Raw genomic sequence first — 19,617 nt, forward strand, 5'->3', positions numbered from 1 at the left:
AATTTCTCTGTTATTTAACTTCTATGAGATCACACCTTGGGTTCATATTCATTTCACTTTAATAAATCTATCCAATTATGGCCTTTGCGAATGAATTTTGTCAGGATAATGACATAAAAAGGGCCGACATACGTAACTGATGACATTAGTGTGCTTTATGTGTGTGCTCCAGTGTTCACCTGCACATCTGCGAATGCCCGTACCTTCTGTGCAGCAAGGTGCAAAGCGGTTCGCTGGCTGAGGTCGGTCTTGTTGACTGATGCTCCGGCTTTCAGCAGAATCTCTGCGCAGTCCAGACGGTCAGCCAGCACGCAGTACATCAAAGGGGTCCGGCCGAACTGGTCCTCACGGTCCTTCAGCAAGGGCTCTGCTACATGTGGACACACATGAAGCACAACAGAAGGTTTAAGTCAGAGGTTAAGACCCCAATAGAGACCACGATTTTGGTGAAAATCCACAGAATTCATTCTTGTAAGTTCTTGTACTTAAAGAGAAAAAACTATTTATTTGGAGCTGCTAAGAGTCACAAGGAAGCACTTTAGCACTCATAACCTGCATCCTCATATTTGCCCTCTTATATTCTTTTACTGCACATTTCTAATTTATGCCACATGCCATGACTCGTGTGACTTCATGAACCTAAGATGTGCTGCTTACCGGTGATGAGTTTGAGGAGAGCGCTTCTGTCTCCGTTGACAGCTGCTGCATGAACCTGCGAGCCCAGAGAGGCAGGTCCCGGGCTGGACGTCGCTGAGGCCTGCAACACAAACAGATGGAAGGTCACAACTGGAGCTGCAGCAACACATATACACACACACAGTTTAACAAAGTGACATTAAACTGAGTCTAGACAGTTTCCTTTGCATTCACTTGACTCAAAGCACACCCTCATTACTGGACACACTCACAATTAAGTGCTTCATGTTCAGTATAATATCATATTGTGTGACAAATAAATATATTCTAAATAAAACTGCGTTTCTCGAGATCAGAGAATATAGACACAGTTTTTCTGTATACTAAGCAAACAGTGATTGAGCCATTCAGGAGGCCATTACTATGTTACACACGGATCGTCTTGCGGGCAGATAATAAACACCTGAAGCTCCACAAGCAGTCGATCGTACAGCAAAATGCGTACAGCCGATAACAAAATCAGGGAGCTAATGTGAGCTGGCAGTAGGGACTGCGAGTGTGTGTGTGTGTGTGTGTGTGTGTGTGTGTGTGTGTGTGTGCTCCCGCTGAGGGGGTTAAATCTCTTCCTGGCCCCACTTAACCAGAGCGCAGTGAAAGCTGGGTAACGTGCAGACAGGAAGCAGCTGGGGAGGGGGAGACCCTGTGTGAGCGTGTAAGAGGGGGGTCTCTCTTCATGTCTTATTCATGTCTCATTAATACTGCAGCATGCCTTGCCGTGTTTATATCTGTGTGTGTGTGTGAGCGCGCATGCATGTGTGAGTTTGTGTGTTCGGTTTGGAGATGTGGGACAAGCCCTGCGGAGCGCAGCACAGAAATCAATTATTGCCCTTAAACACATAAATGCTGGAGGTACAAACTGATGCCACAATCAGAGTTTTCTCCGAGACGTTTTCATTAACTCCCAGATCTGATGCTACCCAAAACTGACCATCTAAAGAGACTTCATGCCGATACAGCAGAGGGGAGTTACTGATAAGTGTTAAGCATTCGCAGCTTTAAAAACACTTCTAAACTTTTGGTCGGGGAGGTGAGGGAACACTGCGGTGTCTTCCATCCATCGTTTCTCATCCCCCTCTTCCTCCCCCTAGTCACCTCGTAAAGAGAGCTCCCGTAGACACTGCGTGCAGCACGGCAATTACCCATCATGCTCCTGCTTTCTCACGCACTGCCAAGTAGTGGCAGAGACTTAATACAAGTTCGTTACAACATTTACTGCGAGGTAAGGCTATGTGTGAGATCAAGCGGGTGGTGGTGGTAGTAGTGGGGGAGCGGCACCTTGAAGGTGTGTGTTAGTGTGTCAGCGTGTGTGTTTGGCACATGTGCCATGTCATGGGAAGGGATTTTCCGTGAGAGAGAGTTTTTACACGAGCTTTACCAAAATCAACCACAAACGTCTCTAATTTAAAGTCATTACCCCAGTCAGTAATGCAGATGGAAATGCTCACTCAGACACTCACAGAGTCTGCAAATATTTAACTTAATGCACGCACAAACAGCAGATATTCCAGAGCTGCACAAACAAGTAATACAATTTTATTATTATGATTTCTTTTATACAAAAAAAAGAGATGATCACAAGACCTCCTTTAAGTCGTGCACTCAAGCCAAACTTCTTTCCTTCTGTCCATTAATTTTTACCCTTTTCTACACTTCTCAAGTCTATTTGAAAGCCCCCAGCAGTCAGACTAAAATATGAATTGATTTATGAATAATATTAGATGCAGGAAAATAAATAAATAAATAAACAAAAGTTATAATTTGGCCAAACAGCAACATGAGGGACACGAGTCAATATCTGAATCTATGCGAGGGACATTCATATCACCAAGAGTGGGCAATTAGAGTTTTATGAGGACCTGAGTGTTTTGGAAACACCTACAGTGCATCCAAATTTGGCTAAAAAGGCTTTTGCAATGCAGCGTCTGAAACTAGACAAAGGAGGGTGTAAACACAACACAAGGTCCTGTTGAGAGGTTTGGAGTGGTCTCATTTAGCCATTCATACGCGTTCCTCAGGGAGCACTCCGCTTGTTAATATGAAGACAATAACTCAGAGTAAACCATTGATCATGGACTGAGGTCCAGACCAAGTGATTGTGCATCTGTATGAGTATTGATTCATGCTGATGCTGACATTATTTAGTCTTTATTCATATTCTGCCTCATATAACTGCAGAGATTTTAACAAAGAATCTAGACACTCCGACGAAACCTTTCAGAAACACGACAGGAGTGCTGCAAACATACGCGCTGCTGCCTCCTGACAGACACACACTCACTGAAAGTAACGCTTCAATTGATGCCGTTGAGACAAACAGGTAAAAAAGTGTGTGTGTGTGCTTCTCTACTTGTCTGTCACTGTGAAGGTGTCTGCTTTTGATAGGCGACATGACTAGGGCATGCTGGGTTAGCAATGGGGGACAGAGCCTGAGCCTGTGGCCTTTATTTCATTTCTAGAGCACGCACACACACACGCAAACATTTTTATTACCGTTTATACAGTTAGAGCAGAGAGCCCTTAGCTTCTTAGCCATCACGGGGTTATTATGGGTTCCTACATGCATGTATCTGATAGAAGAGAGAAGCTTCAGGGGTCGGTTCCTCGATTTTTTTTGACTGACAGGTATAGATGTTGGAGGAAGGATAATATCAGCCCTTAAGGATCCCCAATCTGTAAAGCCCTATTTCTTGGGGACTTCCTGTTTCCCTAAGGACCAATGAGCTGGCTCCCTCAGCTGGGGGCCGAGCCCTTGGGCACAGCGGGGCCAATCAGCAGGAGGGAAGCAGGCTGAGTGACACATAGATCTGCTAATTTACATCATTACCACAGTGCATCCTGACAAATGAGCCCCTAGGGTGTGAGCCAATCACCTGGGAGAGTAATGCAATTAGGTGGGACCACAGCTGTCAATCTCACAGCCACGGGGGTCAGGTAGTGACGCCTGTGGCTAAAACACCCCTGCCTGACTGCCGTTCACTCAGACACACACCAGCGATACACACACACACACACACACACACATATGGTATATGTATAGAGATTAGTGATGCAGATATGAAGTGTAGGATGGAAAGGCGTGTGTGTGGGCAGAGGCACATTAGAGCCTGGCTCTCTATCTTCCTCCTGAGATACTCAGAAAGCACAGAATGTGTGTGTGTGTGTGCGCACAACTGCTTAAGGGACACAGAGATTGGCTTTGTGCCCTCTGAGAACTTACACCTGAGCCTAAGTGCGTGCATATCTGCATACATCAGGGTGTATTTTTGTGCGTGTTTACATTCGCCCATGTGTTTTCATCCACTGGGAAACAGTGTTGTTATGCTCCGTGCAAAGACTACGACAACAAAAGGGGGAGAAAGAGGGCGGGAACTGGTGCAGCCCTGAATTTGACTGCTGCTAGTGAAGCTTATCTTAGTGTCATTAGGTGTTGTGATATCACACTAAGTCGATAGGGTTCTGCCCAGCTTGTGATTGGTTTGTTGTGTGTGTGTGTGTGTGCACATTTGTGGGCTGATCAATTCTGTCTTGAGTGGCAGACTGTTAACATTTTCACTTAGCCTCTTTTTAGCTTCAAAGAGAAGAAGAAGAAGAAGAAGAAGGGATGAAACAACAACAATAACAAAAAAAACAACAACAGACAAGTTCTCTAACACTACCAGCAGAGTCCCCATAACCTTGTCTCTGTAGTTCAGCCACTGCTTGAGACACTCTGAGAGTTAGAGGAGCTGTGTGTTTTGTGTCATCCCATTATATCACTAATGAGCCACCCTCAGGAGGGAGGGCAGAGAGACAGTAAGGCAGACAGAAATAGAGAGATGAAGAAAAAAGATAGAGGAGAGAATGAGAAGGCAGTGTAGGGAGGGCAGAGACACCAGCTTGGGGACTTTTTTCTCTTCTCCCCACCATCCTCTTTTCCCCACACCTCTGAGTCTAATTGGACTAAAACTGTGATCTAATTAAATGTCCAATTAAAGTGCAGAGAGCAATGTGCCCACCGGCGAATCAGAGTAGAGGGACATAATCAGCTGGAAAAACAAACAAAAAAATCAATGGGAGCAATGCGAAATGGAAAAAAGATGGAGAAAGCAGAAAAGGGAGGCGAGGGCAAAACAGAAAGCAGATGGACAGAGGAAATCAGATCGGTGTGAGAGTGTGCTGCATTACTCTGCAGCTAGTGTGACGACAAATTACATTGTCAGATGAGGACGCTGAAAAGGGTTAACATGTTCACTGGGGTTTCCCTGCATGTAAAAAATTTTGGCACCCAGAAAATGAGGGTTAGGTCTTTCCACCAAAGGACATTCACCAGAACTGTTATAAAAATACTTAAGATTGAACCTTTTTTTTTTTTTTTAAAAAGAGGAAAAAACGGTGAGATCATTTACAAAGCTATATATATACATATATATATTTTTAAGAAATGCAGACTTCTGTTAAGACAATGTGGAGCATTCCCACTTTGAGCCTGGAAACACCCTGACACGCTGTATGTTATTAGTCATCTCGTACCCTTATTTTCCATGCCTCACAACATCACAGCAAGCTGAGATGAACAACAGCACATGACACCATGACATTATTTAACAAAAACTAAGCCAAAACACAGAAGCAATGTGTGAAGTACACACAGTCATTCAATAGCTTACTGAACCCCCGTTAAAACCAACCTGAAGCAGTCATTTTCTGTGTGACTTCATCTGTCTCTCACATCGTTGTCGAGGAATTTCGACCTACTCTTCTTTACAGTGTTGCTTCAGTTCATTGAGGTTCGTAGGCATTTGTTTATGTACAGCTCATTTAATATCTCATCACAGCATTTGAATCAGGCTGAAGCCTGGACTTAAACTTGGTTATTGCAACACCTCATTCTTTTTCTTTTCAGTCATTCTGTTGTAGATTCGGTGTGATTGGGATTAATTTTCTGTTGCATGACCCAGTTTTGTCAAAAGGATGGCCTATATACAGAGGAGTTCACGGTCAACTCAATGAGTGCAAAGTCCCCAGGTCCTGTGGCTGCAAAACAAAACCAAATCATCACCTTTTCACCACCGAGCTTGACAGTTGGTATGAGGTGTTTGTGCTGATGTGCTGTATTTGGTTTTCATTGTACATTATGGTCAAACATCTCCACTTTGGTCTTGCTGTATGTCAAGCACATTGTTCCAGAAGTCTTGTGGTCTGTTCAGATGCAGCTTTGTAAACCTAAGCTGTGTAGTAGCTCAGTTTTTTCTTCAGTCTTTCTGTCATGAACGTTAACATTTAACATGCAAACTGAGGCCTGGAGATTCTCAGATGCACCTCTTGGGTCTTTTGCAGTTTCATTGAGCATTGCACAGTCTGACCTTGGGTGAATTTCCTGGGACGTCCAATCCTGGAAAGATTGGCAACTACCTTGAATGCTTTCCACTTGTGAATAATCTTCCTCATGGTAGAATGAGGAACTTGAAAATGTTTTGAAATGGCTTTATAAGCCTTCCCAGCAAGCCGCCAAAACATCTGCTTTTATAAAGGTGCTCACCATTACCGATGATGAGTAAAACAAGTGGATTTGATTAGCAGCACCTGGATGCTAATCAACCTCTTAACTCCTATGGAAACAATACTTTACTTACTGTGTACTTACTTCTCCACACACAGATTCTGCTTTTTGGCTTAGTTTTTGTTAAATAAATAATGACAGTTTAACATATCTGGTGTTGATTATGATTTTTTTATGTTCTGATATGTACAACTCTAGAAATGAGAGAGGGTATACTTTCTTTTTTGTGACTGTATGCAAAACATAATTAAAGTTCAACAGCAAAGTTTTTCACAAAAATAAGTAGTTGCAACACCCAAATTATTTATATATTGTGGCGGACCACCATACATACCTCCACAATATATTCATTTTTCCTATGTCCTTCTGTTCAGTAGTATTTAGTTAATTGACCAATATTCAACTTTTACATCATTACCTCTTCTCAATGAGTAATTTTATATAAATAACATATAATATTTTTGCTAAATTAAAATAACAGTAAAAGTTGTTTGCTCTTCAAAACTTTGATCCAACTTTAATTCACATTATTAATCATCTATGAGCAAACACAGTAAAGACAGTTTATCAAAGGATTTTTCATACCTCATAACTACATATATATACATAAAATGTGCACTGACACCCAAAGGATATGGAGCTCCTCCCTCTCTTTATCACTGAGAAATCCTCCCCACTCCATCTGCGAGTTGCTCGCACACTGTGAGCCCCCTATGGACAGCTTTAGCCCATAAAATATTAATGCTGGGATTCAATTCAACATTCCAGCTTAATCTCCTTAACAATTAGGTTGCTGCTGCACACACACACACAATTAGCTTTGTTACACACGGTCTTGACTCTAGAGAGAGATTTAAAGACCGGGAGTTCAGCTGAGACACTAAAGACATTACCAATAGAAAAACAAACTTCAGGGATTTATACATCAAATTAGACCTGGTTAACTGCACTAAGTGCACCGGAGTCTTACCATATCTGCGTTAAGGGGGACACTTCAGCAGATGTTTCCCAGTTCAGAGCATCCTCAGTGGGTGTGAATGTGCATCCAGGTCCCCTACCTGTCCTGATCCTGACTCCTGCCAGGGCAGAGAAAGAGGCTCGCTCACATACTGAGATCAGCCCACCTGTTCAAACAAATAACTGCCAGCATAACACTGTACTGATTACAGGCAGGGGAGACATGTCTCAGAGTAACAGATTGTTTATAATAGTTATAGCTCTGAGTTGTTAAACAGTGATTTAAAAACCAGCAATTAACCACAAACGGTCTTTTTTCCTCCTTCTTGTTCTTTATGGAGAACATTTGCAGAGGTTTTGGAGAGTTGTGAATCAAAGTAGGTATCTAAATATTTAAAAAAGATTTGTGCAACCAAGTTTGTTTTAGCTGGAAAACATAAAGCACATAGCTAGACGGTGAACAAAGGAGTATTGCAAAAAACTCAAGCATAATGATGCAACTCCATCGTGTTCAGAGAAATCAGTTATTCATAATCGCACTGAAAAAGTCCAGAGGAAAAAAACTGTGTTTGGCAATGGATCCGCTCAGTAAAACACTCGTGCCATAGCATTTTAACAAAGTGCTCCCTTCACTCCTCTTCGTCGTCGTCATATTTACCGTTTGGTTTTCTTTCGGCGAGGATGAAAATCTTTGAAAAGTTTTCTTCCAAGACGTCCCGTTGAATCGCCACTGTCTGTGTTGACAAAATACTACAACTCCCGTTAGTATCGTAAAACAACAACTCGCCATAATTTGAGTTTTCTCTTCATTCAAGTGAGCCGCTTGAAGGTACCAGAAAAACTACAGTATCCACAAAGCCTAGCAACTACCAGGAAGTGTCGCTCACGCTTCCGTGGTCACCGTGAGATTGGTTCGCCGTCGGCTTCCTGCTGCAGTGAGAAGAGCGGCGTCGAGACATACTGGGAAGACTTAACACCACCACCTCCAATAAATGCACCATACAATGAAACTGTTAGCACTACCTCCCTCTGTGGATGTCCGCTTTGTCACGGCTGTACTGCTGGTATGTATTCAAATGAAAGCCGTGGACTGTGCACGGTAACCGCAGGCTGTTGGTAGCTTCCATAGCTAAGCTTAGCTAAGTAATTGCCGCTGGTTAGTTAGCTGCTAGCTAAGCGACGAGCCTCTACTGGCATGGGACGTGGCTTATGAAGTGACTGAGTTGACCAGTATGTACGCTGTTAGTGTTGCAGATGTTTAGCAGGTTCACAGAGGAGGCCTTCTGGCTGTGTTTCCTCCTGCAACCCTCAAAACTAGTCAAGTTATCCGGCTGCAGTGTAGCCGGTAGTGTTGAACATCACTGTTAGAACTAGCTGTAATTTACAGTATGTGTTTGAGTTGCAGTAGCTATAATCGTTAAAAGCTAGAGTTTGAGTGCAGGTAACTTTGTTAAGGTGTAGGAGTGCATCAAGCTAGCATTAGGCGCTACCACACATTGACAGCAGTTAGATAACTTCTAGTTGCTAGCATTGTTAATTTAAGAGATTTATGAAGGTTTGCTGCGTTTGACCTTCTTTAATATTAGCTCCTGTATTGATGCTGAAGTTAATGTGGGACTATTCGTGTTTCTGTATGTGTCTCTGAATGAAGCTCGCCGGTTGGTGAATTCCTCTGTTGTGGCTCATTCTCATTGGCTGACAACCCGGAACTAGCCAGAGAGCAGTGTGCCCTGAAGTGAAAACTTAAAACTTGTGTGCGAGCTTCAGACCACCGTGATATCGAATATCAATCTGGTGCGGTGCCTTCTTTGAGGAAGTCGTTACCGTTTTTGATGATGTGAGCTGATACTTTGGTGCTGCTGTAGTTTAATCGGTCAACAAAAGGATTCATTGTGCTAATTTCAAATAAATAAAAACATTACAATTTGAATTAAAAAGGAAAACAGCTGGGTAGCATGAAAGCTTAGTTACATATAAGCAATAGATAGATGGAGACCAAACGGATGAGGTGCCGAGTTTTATGATCCAGACATATAGCTAAATATTGGGTAAATTAACATAATTAAGTAGAACTCCATAAAATATAAGGAAACTGGTGTTAATAGTGAGTGATTCCTTTTGGGAGGCGGAAGGGAGGTGGGCCATAGGTAATGGAAAACTAGTCACATACACAAGAAAGTCAAAAACGAACCTGTATTTTTTTTTATTATTATTTTTTAAAATCTGGAATATATTTCAACAAAGATGATGACATAATGATGTCACAAAGTAAATTACTGACATGAAGACACAGTTTTGACATTTATCAGTTTAAAGCAAGGTCAGCTTAAATGAAAGCGTGAGGTCTTTGAAGTCAGGGAAGACATAAATGTGTCTGAATGAGTCTATGGCCATGACGGGACAGTCAGCTGGAGTTTTCTGGATACTGAGCAGAGGATGGCGGAACTTACTTTAGTCCATGTGAAGAAAGTTTATTGACCCTGTTGAGGAAATGTCAACATCATTAACACTTGTGTCACTTATATATAAAAAATACTGGGCTACATCATATTAAGCCTACAGGAGCTGTTTGGCTATGGAAACCTGTACCATGAAGCTCATGGTGCTTAGTTTCTGTGCTGATGATGATGCCAGAAGATGTCTGGAGCTCTGCAGTTAGTGATTCAGCAAAACACTGGTGACTTTTGCACACTCTGTGACATTGCTCTGGAGCTTGGCACAATGTTGTAGCTGAGTTTCTTTGGTTCATAAGCACTTTCACTTTGAAATAATACCATTTACAAGTGATCTGGAATTTCCAGGAGGGAAGAAATTTCAGTGATCTCTTTAGAACAACCCACTCTTATCAAATGTTTAAAGGAAGCGTGCATGACTAGGCACCTGAGCTTTATAAACCTGTGGCAATGGGACTGATTAAGAGGTATGGCCCAGCACTTTTGTCCATGAGGTGTATTTAGCTTAATATTATTTGAGACATGGCTGAAACATCCAAGGCCGATCCCCCCCCAAAAAGTGAGACCAGTGCCACATTTACATGTTGTTTAAAGTAGTTTAAAATCAATTTAATTAACACATATGAAGCAAGATGGATGGTGTCCGTGAAGGGATGGTACCTCACCTGATCTGCCTGCCTCTGTGTGCGGAATTGCTGTGATAAATAAGGGCCGATTAACAAAAATAGGTTAAACACTGAAAAATTGCACGTCACAACTTCTCAAATGTGAGAAATTGTTTCCTTACTTAAAATTATCAAATTAAAACTATATTGTGTTAGCATTTTTTTTTTTTCATTTAGGCCTGATGAACATGTGATTTAATGACAGAAGAAATTGGTTGTTTGCGGCCCTAATTTTGTAGGATAGTCTTTTTTTGTTTGTTTTGTTTTGTTTCTTTAATCATTATTTATTTAAAGTAAAAGGCAGTGACGGCTTGTGTGCGAGCAAACGTTAAGGCCACTTGAGCTGTGTCACTCTTTACAAGTTTGTCGACTTCCTCAGAACTGGCCGACCTTCACGTATCCTGTTTAAAGAGGATCTTAAGTCAGCAAAGATAACAACAGATAACTAGATGGTGTGTTGTAATGTTACGTTTTGACTACAGTGGCTCTGGCATGGAGATCCACGAGTAATATCTGACAGCCTTGATGAAATAATTGGTAAAAGAGGAAAGTTTTGTCTTCTGTCGTAACATTTGCATGATTAAAAATAGGCTCATTTAGTAACAGTTTATTCTAGCTACAGTTTCCTTTTATATTTGCATCTGTGTGTTTGTAGTTCCTCTCGCCATTTTCCACAAAGTAAAAGTAAAATTTCCCATGTGTCAGTGCTCCTGTACATTTTAAATGCTTTGACATTTATCACAAAGTAATCTAGAAACCCGCAGGGTGTGAATAGGAAACCTCGATTGTACTTGTATCTCAGAAACCTGGTCTCACCTGTTCTGCACCCTGCAGAATGTGAGACCTGGAATGTCGCTGTAATCCGGTTATGCACATGTTGTAGTTCCAACCCGTGTTTTCTTCTAAGCGTTGTCAAATATTTGACGACAAAAGGATGTTTGTACAAAAACGTACAAAATAATTGTTTGCAATGAACACCTTTGAGTGATGAATAAAACATTAAGAATTGGCTAATATTTTGAGGGCTCAAGGCAAAGAAAGAAAGTTATGACACTTATTTTCACACCTTTGAACCATAAAAATAAAATAAATAAATAAATAAAAAAAACCTAAAAAGGCTGAGTGTTTTGAGGCTTAATCTCGGAAGCGACTTGTATAAAATAAATAAACACAATAAAAACCCATCTCAGTGTAATGGTTCAATGTTCAAAGATCTTTATTACGTCTACATTCCACCATTATAGTGCATTTTGGACAGTGTGGACAAAAAAGAAAAATAGTGCTTTTCCTGTATACTGTGTTCCATATAAACCTTAGTGAATTAACAAAAAATCCTGGGAAAATAAATATTTTACTCAGAAATCCAAGGCCACTTTGAAGCTTGCACTTGATACCTCCCATTTTCCTAGACATTACACAACAGCGACACATGTGATCTCCCCAGTGCATGCTCTCTGCGATGTCTGGTTGCGCTGATTTGTGCCAAGAATGATAATCCAGGTAATTCACAGCTAACGAGTGGTCGTAATGTGTCTTCTGCGCTTTACTCCGGGCAGCTCACAAGCATAAACTGAGTGGAGAGAAATTTCCTGTAAAAAGGACGAGAATTACATGAAGTACATATTATGTGCTACCTGTGAGAATGGGCAACTCCAGATGATATCCTCACGTAATTCACCCGACATTTTCCAGATTTCATATGTGGAAAAATCTTGAGAGCTCTGCAAACAAAGCAGGGCAACAGTAGGAGTGTGCACTGTATATTTAGCTCAGTACCAGGAATTGCAGGGAAGAATTCTGGGCAGTCCCAGGAACAAGAAACAGTGGAAAGATGACACTCACGCTCAGTTTTCTTGGGGCACACTGGGAAAGTTTTTGGTAAAGGATCCACTGTCATGAAGCTCTACTTTTATCTTTACTTCCACCTGGAGACAATTTGTTGTACAGTCAGCAGAAATCACCAAACACACAGTTATTAATAAACTATAAACACAACATAAAAATGCCACAAAGATTTAAAAATCCAACACTAGGCGAGAGAGAGACCTGGGAGAGATGAGTTTTTAATTTTTGTCCCACATGTTGGCATATCGCATCTGGAGCCAGATGGTAGCACCTTGAACATCATAGACGGAGGATGGTCATCAAGGACTGGCTGGTTCTTCTTCAGCAATCATAGGAAAGTCATTCAAGGTCATACCTGCAATTTTATTGCAATTGTGTTACGTACATTGAGAGCAGAGAAGTAACCAGCACTCAGTTCCTTGTGTGTCTACACATAATTGGCCAATAAAACTGATTCTGACTCTGATCTTCCCCTCTGTATTGTTTTCGTGTTTTATTATAAGAAGATATTTAAGCTGATTAGTCTTGATCATTTATCGCCACAGGAGAGATGGTTCTAGTCTTAGTTCTGAAATCCACAACCATCCCTTCATTTTCAAATGGACACGTTACACCTTACTGTGAATTCTCCAACTACAGGGTCATAAAAAAAACACTGTCACTTAGTCATCTGGGAACTTAACAACATGGTGCCATGCATATTTGCTTTGGCAGCCATGAGCCAAAAGTACATTTTAGCTGATTGGCTTGGCTCAACCGCTCTCCAAAACGACCCAGGTTTTCTGTGTGTGGCCCTAAATTTAACCTGTTGGTTGTCGGCGATTTCAGGTGTAAAATTGTGTGAAGCAGCACTGTGGTGTGCTACGTTTTAAGGAAGGAGTGTTCAACTCATCCTTATTAAGGATGAGAATTGAAAATCAATTCCAGTTGCGCTTCCAGATCACAGAAAACAGCTCCAAAATTATCATTGTGGTTTTTATTTTATTTTATTTTTTTGTTTTAAATCACATTTTATCGTAAGCTGTATTATTAATAATAATAATAATAATAATAAATTTTATTTATGAGCGCCTTTCAAGTCACCCAAGGACACTTCACAATAGGATAAAACACTTAGTAAAACAATGGCAGAATAGGAGCAATAAAATAAATTAATTTTTTTTATTATTGATGTGGTTGCAGATCTCTTGCACACATGAGTCACTTCATAGCCTTTTTTCTGCTTATTTTTCATGCAGATAATTGATCAGTAAGCAAACTGAGCTATCACATCAATAAAATCTGATCTATGTCCTTCCCCAGTCATAACACAGATGGAGATGTAGCGGTCTTACTCGGCATGTGTGTTTTAAGTTGTAACTGCTAATCCGTCCATTCCATGTGTGTCTGTAGGTGATGGGCCTCTCTACTCCCGGACAGGCAGAAATCGTCAGCCTGGACTCGAACAACATTGACGACGTCCTAAGTAAGACGTCACGCTTTATTCTTCACATTTGTCCTAAAGCAAACATTATATAAAAGGGAAAAATATTTTAGAGAACGATGATAACATCCTCAAATCTACACAAGTTCAAACAGTCTCTAGTCATTTAAGTGTCGACAATAAAGTAAATAAGTATATTTCTTTATTTATTAAATTGGTAGCAAAGGAAGATCTTGATTGTTGGTTTTGCATCTTAAATCTGTGTTTTGTTTTTTGTGTCATCTTACTGTCAACACGTTTTGTAGTGTCGCACAGTCACGTCTTTCCCAAAATCTCTAGATGTGTTTGCTACAATACTCAGATGACCTGGAAATAAGCAGCTCGCCACTGTTATGGCCGTTGTTTGATATTCCTCGGCTCATCCACTTTTCATTAAGCAGCATTTCATTTTCCTGTGGCTAAATTGTTCTCTAACTGCTTTCTTGTTTTGTTTTGTTTTCTTCCATCAGTCACAGAAAAATGACGGGGTTCACATTTAATTTGGTTTCTTAATTAATTTTACTAGCTGCACATACTTTCATTAGAGCAAGTAATACATAGAGACTTACATTTCTTCCCTGTTTGTTTCCTTGCAGATAATGCTGGGGTGGCATTAGTGAATTTTTACGCAGACTGGTAAGTGTGTTGTTTCTCTCTGTGTCATTGGACCACCTCATTATAATGCCAGTGTTTTGCTAAAGTTCCACATTTTCCTTATTCATTTGTAAAGGGTTTTTATGCACTGCTTTCTGTTGTAATGTAGGAAATTCCTACAGTTAAAGTGGGAATAAAGAAAACACTTTCCTGATCATCCCACAGGTGTAGATTCAGTCAAATGCTCCATCCAATTTTTGAGGAGGCATCTAACATAGTGAGGGAGGAGTTCCCTGATACAAAGCAGGTGGTGTTTGCTCGCGTCGACTGTGACCAGCATTGTGAGTAATACTTATAATTTTCCTTTCTGACACTGACATTTGCTTATGATTTGTTTGTACCTGTATTATGAAAATGGAGCCAACTGGTTCGTGTTTTTGGTGATCTAATACCTCAAACTCTTAACGGCATCATTCTGTATACAGGAAACAAAAAGGCGCGCACACACTCACACGCGCGCTCTTATACTTTTACTATACTTGATGCACATATGTACACATAGATGCCCGACACACCAAAGCACAGCCACATAAACCACCGGCCTCAGCCTTTTGAGATAAAGCAAATTAAAGGGAATTATTGATGACCTGCAAACTGTTTGAAGGCTAATGACAAAACTGCTGCTTCCTGTGAAGACCGAAGGCTTAGAGACCGCCTGCTGGGAGATTGACACCTGCCCCACACACACACACACACACACACACACACACACACACACACACACACACACACACACACACACTGTGTGCAGAGAGAATATTTACTCTTGGTGGGGGGGCTGCTTTCATGTGGGAGATCAGAGCTCAGAGCTGACTGAAGGCACTGTTTTCAGACTGAGGTTTAACTGCTGTCTCCGTCGCCGCGCCGCTCCCCATCCACCCATCCCCATGTGTTTTTACTCTTCTTCTCACTCTTCATCAATTGATTTCTTTCTTTGCTTAACTTCCTCTCCCCCTCTGCCTGAGCGCAGCGGACATAGCTCAGCGCTACCGCATCACCAAGTATCCAACACTGAAGCTGTTCCGCAATGGGATGATGATGAAGAGGGAGTACAGGGGTCAGAGGTCAGTGACGGCCATCGCTGACTTCATCCGCCAGCAGCAGGTCGACCCAGTGAAAGAGCTGCCCTCAGTGGAGGAGATTAATTCTGTGGATGTAGGTGGAAGTTTCTGTTAATGTGCAAGTTTCCCCTTTTAAAAATGAATATCATTTAATTATACACACTTTTTTTTGTGTGTGGGGGGGTTAACAGAGGAGCAAGAGAAACATCGTTGGTTTCTTTGAAAACAAGGACTCTGACAACTATCGAACATTTCAGAAAGTTGCCAACATCCTTCGAGATGACTGCACATTCTTGGCCGCTTTCGGGTGAGACACAGACACCAACTAGATCCACCGATGGTCCACGGTTTCAGCGTTATTCTTCCTTTCATGTTTATATCCTTAAATTGACTGTCCTAGTGAGGTGTCTAGGTCCGAGCGCTTCAGTGGAGACAATGTGGTCTACAAACCTATGGGTGAGGGCATTCCTGACATGGTTTACCTCGGCTCCCTCACCAACTTTGACCTGACCTATGCCTGGGCCCAGGACAAGTGTGTGCCTCTGGTTAGGGAGATCACCTTTGAAAATGGAGAGGTTTGTTACCTGCTTTTGCTTAGTTTTTATCTTCTAGATGTAAGTATATATTTACATTCAAAAAACAGGAGGGTTGTTGTGGAGTCTGTGTGGAACTGCTGAGGCCTTAAAAGGTTCTGACTCCATCTGTTTTTGACTGTGTGTTTTCCAGGAGCTGACTGAAGAAGGAATCCCTTTCCTCATCTTGTTCCATCTTAAAGAAGACACAGAGAGCTTAGAGAAGTTCCAGCATGAAGTGGCTCGCCAGCTCATCGGTGAGAAAGGTGAGTGTGTGCACTTTGTATCTGTCAGGGAAGTCATTTTTCTTTTTATACTGTATTGACAAGAATCGGGCCAGTTCCATTGCCTCGGGTTTATAAAGCCATTTGTGAAAGAAAGGCTCTTTCTAAAGAGCTTGCTGAATTTGAGCGTGGTACTGCAACAGGGTGCATTCATTGCAACAAGTCAGTAAATTCCTTCCCTCCTAGATATTTCACAATAAGTGGTATTATTGGTTTTTCCTCCCTCAGGGTCAATAAACTTCCTTCATGCGGACTGCGATAAGTTCCGCCATCCTCTGCTCCATATCCAAAAAACGCCAGCTGACTGTCCCGTTATCGCCATAGACTCATTCAGACACATGTATGTCTTCCCCGACTTCAAAGACCTCAAGTAAGTACGACGTTACTCTGCCCATATGAGGCAATCTTGTTTTAAGTTGATAAATAAGAAAAGTATATCCAAGTATATCCAAGATTTAACAAACAGGAATATAGGCTCATTATTGTTTCATACAATAATAAAAAAAGAAAGAAAAAGCAAATGGCCAGCTACAAATGAAACCTGTCCACGACTGGACTTTACTTTGTAATTTACAATTGAATCATTCTCGTGTTCAATCAGTTTCATAACCAGCATTCTTTTGGATGTTTTGAGGAATTACTGTTGGATACTGATCAGCTAAATTATATAAAATTTACCTGTATTGTTATAATGTTAATTTCATAATGAGACCTTCTCTTCATAAGACAAATTTTGTTACACACACACACACACACACACACCATAATCCTCTGTCCGCTCGACACCAGAGAAATGTCACACCTCCTCAAATCTGTCCTTTATGAATGGGCCAGGACACTGGAGCTAATGTGACATGATTTGGCACGTGCAATAAGTGCTAAACTAATCCAGTCTAATCTAATTTAATCTTATTTATTGTGCCCCCACCATTATGCACCCCCACTCCGTCCCCAATCAGAGTCTGATCAGATAGACAGAAGCCCCGAGGACTGACTAGCCCTCCACAGCCTAATTACATCACATCACCACTACATGTGGCACATGGCTTGTAATTGCATTAGCACAGTGTACATTTATTTATTTTTATATATATATATACATATATATATATATATATATATATATATAAACACACACATACATATATATGTGCGTGTGCACACTGGGTTACTGGTGACTCGGGACCAGCGCTGCCTGTGTGACATGACAGCAGCTCATGACCTGTCGTTAATAGGGAGACTTTACAGGGCGGCGTAGATATGGATTAATGCTGCTTGATGACATGTCCGCAGGGACTGGTGTCCTCTGCTGCTGCTGCGTCTCATATTAACGTCTAATTCTGATCATCGCTGTAGTTGAAGCAGTTCTTTTTCCATTGTCGGACATTGTGTGTTGGTATGCATAAATGATCCACCGTATTAAATTTTTCCTTTTACTCTTTAGCTCTTTACCCCCTGAAAGTCCTTTAGGAGTAACCCTTGAAGGTTATGGTAACAAGCCTCCTAAATAAGTGGGGTTTGTTTCAGCTGTATTAGGGATTATTTTTGTTTGTTTTTTTAGGAACAACTGTACAAACCTCAAATTGGATAAAAGATGGTTGATGTCCAACATGTGTTTCTGTGTTTTTAGTGTCCCTGGCAAACTGAAACAGTTTGTTTTGGACCTTCACTCTGGTAAGCTTCACCGAGAGTTCCACCACGGGCCCGACCCCACGGACAGCACGCCTGGACAGGTTAGTCACCGGAGGCAGTAGAGTCGCTTTTTTTTCGGGGGAGTTCAGGCAAAATTTGACCATTTGTTTCAAATCCGATTTCTTCTCTCAGGAGGAGACGGGCGGAGAAGCAGCCAGCAGTCCTCCAGAGAGCTCGTTCCAGAAGCTGGCACCCAGCGAGACACGCTACACCATCCTCAGCCGAGACCGTGACGAGCTGTGACCTTAACAGCCTTCCTCTGACTCAATGCCACGCCCCGGGGTCAGGGAGGGGGTTAGGGTTGGGACAGGCTAGTGGGACAGAACAGCAACACCCAACACCCTTACTGAAGAAAAAAAAAAAAAAAAGAGACGACGAGGAGAAAGAAGAACGGGAGGAGGAGAGTGGAGTCCATGACACAACCATGTTGGGCTAACCTATATTTTCATAACACTTTCACAATTTTTATTTTGAATCAAAAACGTGGGTGGGCTAAAGAGGGACAATGTGTGTGTGGGGCATTGGGACATCAATAGAAGTGTTTTTACTTTTATTCTTTGGAGGTTGTAAATATGTTTGAGCTACATTGGACTCTCAATGTTGGTCTAAATTAAATGCAGTGTTGTTGTTTTTTTCCTTTATTTTATTCCTTTACATCACCCTGCATTTTTTATTTTATTTTGTGTTTTGTTTTTTTTTTTGTTTTTTTTTTTGAGGGGAAAAAACTAAAAGGAAAAACAGAACAGATCCCTCACTCACTCCGGTTGTGCGGTTCTTATCTGTGGGTAGTCCAGTTCAGCCTGTCTGACAGGAGATACTCGTTTAGTCTCACTGACCTCATGGCTGCATCTCAATATGACCAACTCAAGTGTAACTCATTTGTATAGCACAAGTTATAACTGTATGCCTGTTTGAAGTAGCTTTATCTCCATATCTTCTACACACACACACACACACAAAGAAGAAATAGAAGAATATTTGGTAGGGGTAGCATAACTTTAAATCATGGCTTGAAGATAAAGAGACTGAGCTACTCCAGCCTATTGAGATGCACCCCTTCTCTCCCTGGTACGAGTGGTACCATGGTCATTGATTATGATGTCCCTTACTGTGCTTATAAAATATCCCTGGGGTCTTCTTACATTATATTTTTTCTTACCGTATTGTGCCGCAGTGGCTGTAGTTAGGTTTTTCTTTCCCTCCCTCCACCACCAATCAAAAGGATGTCATACCAGATTTAATGTTTTGTATAAACGTAGCACAAATCTGCACCAGAAATGCACCATCATCCCTCTTCATGAAGCCTGGTGGTGGCAGCATCATGCTGCATGGAGGCCCTCTCTGCAGCAGCCGTGTGATCTTACAGAAGGTCAAATGCATGCCGCAAAGAGAAATACTTTACAGAAAACCCTTCAGCTATGTTATTTCTTTTAGAGGAAGAAGAAAAAGCAACACACAGGCAAATTAACAGGAACGTGACATTTTCTTTTGTAATTTGATCAACCAAAAAAGAAAAAGTGTGGGAAGCTGTAGTGTCCAGACCTGAGGCAGCAATCCACAAGAAGCTGGAACTGCTGCTGACTCAGAACGAAGTCATGAAGGATACGAATGCTTGGCAGATCTGTCCACTCCACCCTCTAAAGCATCTGAAGATGCTGAGAAACATCCTGCAGTCAGAACATTTCTAGCCAGGATCCTTTTGTTAGAAATCTTTTAAATCCACAGACATATGGTGAA

The 19,617-nt window shown here is 41.5% G+C and overlaps 2 protein-coding genes across 4 annotated transcripts in view; one reads left to right on the forward strand and one right to left on the reverse strand.

Annotated features, from left to right (window-relative positions):
- The window catches only part of invs (inversin), a 43,312-nt gene extending 35,157 nt beyond the window's left edge, over positions 1-8,155 (reverse strand). Inside the window, exons 1-4 of one of the 3 annotated variants that reach the window (XM_085292200.1) lie at positions 7,851-8,151; positions 7,206-7,311; positions 658-757; positions 204-367 (exon numbers count right to left, since the gene is read on the reverse strand). In XM_085292200.1, coding sequence (XP_085148326.1) covers positions 204-367; positions 658-757; positions 7,206-7,208 — 267 coding nt within the window. In that variant the 5' untranslated portion in view covers positions 7,209-7,311; positions 7,851-8,151. Of the gene's footprint in view, positions 1-203; positions 371-657; positions 758-7,205; positions 7,312-7,850 lie in introns of all 3 variants that reach the window. The other 2 variants (XM_085292199.1, XM_085292201.1) reach the window with 2 other exon arrangements.
- On the forward strand, positions 8,100-18,516 carry erp44 (endoplasmic reticulum protein 44). Its single transcript, XM_085292205.1, has 11 exons — positions 8,100-8,256; positions 13,548-13,620; positions 14,214-14,253; positions 14,437-14,552; positions 15,242-15,426; positions 15,524-15,639; positions 15,733-15,907; positions 16,059-16,170; positions 16,417-16,558; positions 17,819-17,921; positions 18,013-18,516. Exons 1-11 carry the CDS (start codon positions 8,185-8,187, stop codon positions 18,121-18,123), a joined length of 1,245 nt encoding a protein of 414 aa, XP_085148331.1. The 5' UTR covers positions 8,100-8,184; the 3' UTR covers positions 18,124-18,516.
- Positions 18,517-19,617: the final 1,101 nt, after the last annotated feature.

This window comes from Mchenga conophoros, linkage group LG11 (assembly GCF_057382185.1).
Source record: "Mchenga conophoros isolate Kocher_MC1m ecotype Shallow Benthic linkage group LG11, M_conophoros_male_GT1.1, whole genome shotgun sequence".
NCBI lineage: Eukaryota > Metazoa > Chordata > Actinopteri > Cichliformes > Cichlidae > Mchenga > Mchenga conophoros.

Bases quoted from the DNA above. Each gene is read 5' to 3' on its own strand.
- erp44 (XM_085292205.1), top strand. From the start codon at position 8,185: ATGCACCATACAATGAAACTGTTAGCACTACCTCCCTCTGTGGATGTC. The intron at 13,621-14,213 runs GTAAGACGTCAC...GTTTCCTTGCAG, and splicing joins CAACATTGACGACGTCCTAA to ATAATGCTGGGGTGGCATTA. The intron at 17,922-18,012 runs GTTAGTCACCGG...TTCTTCTCTCAG, and splicing joins CGGACAGCACGCCTGGACAG to GAGGAGACGGGCGGAGAAGC.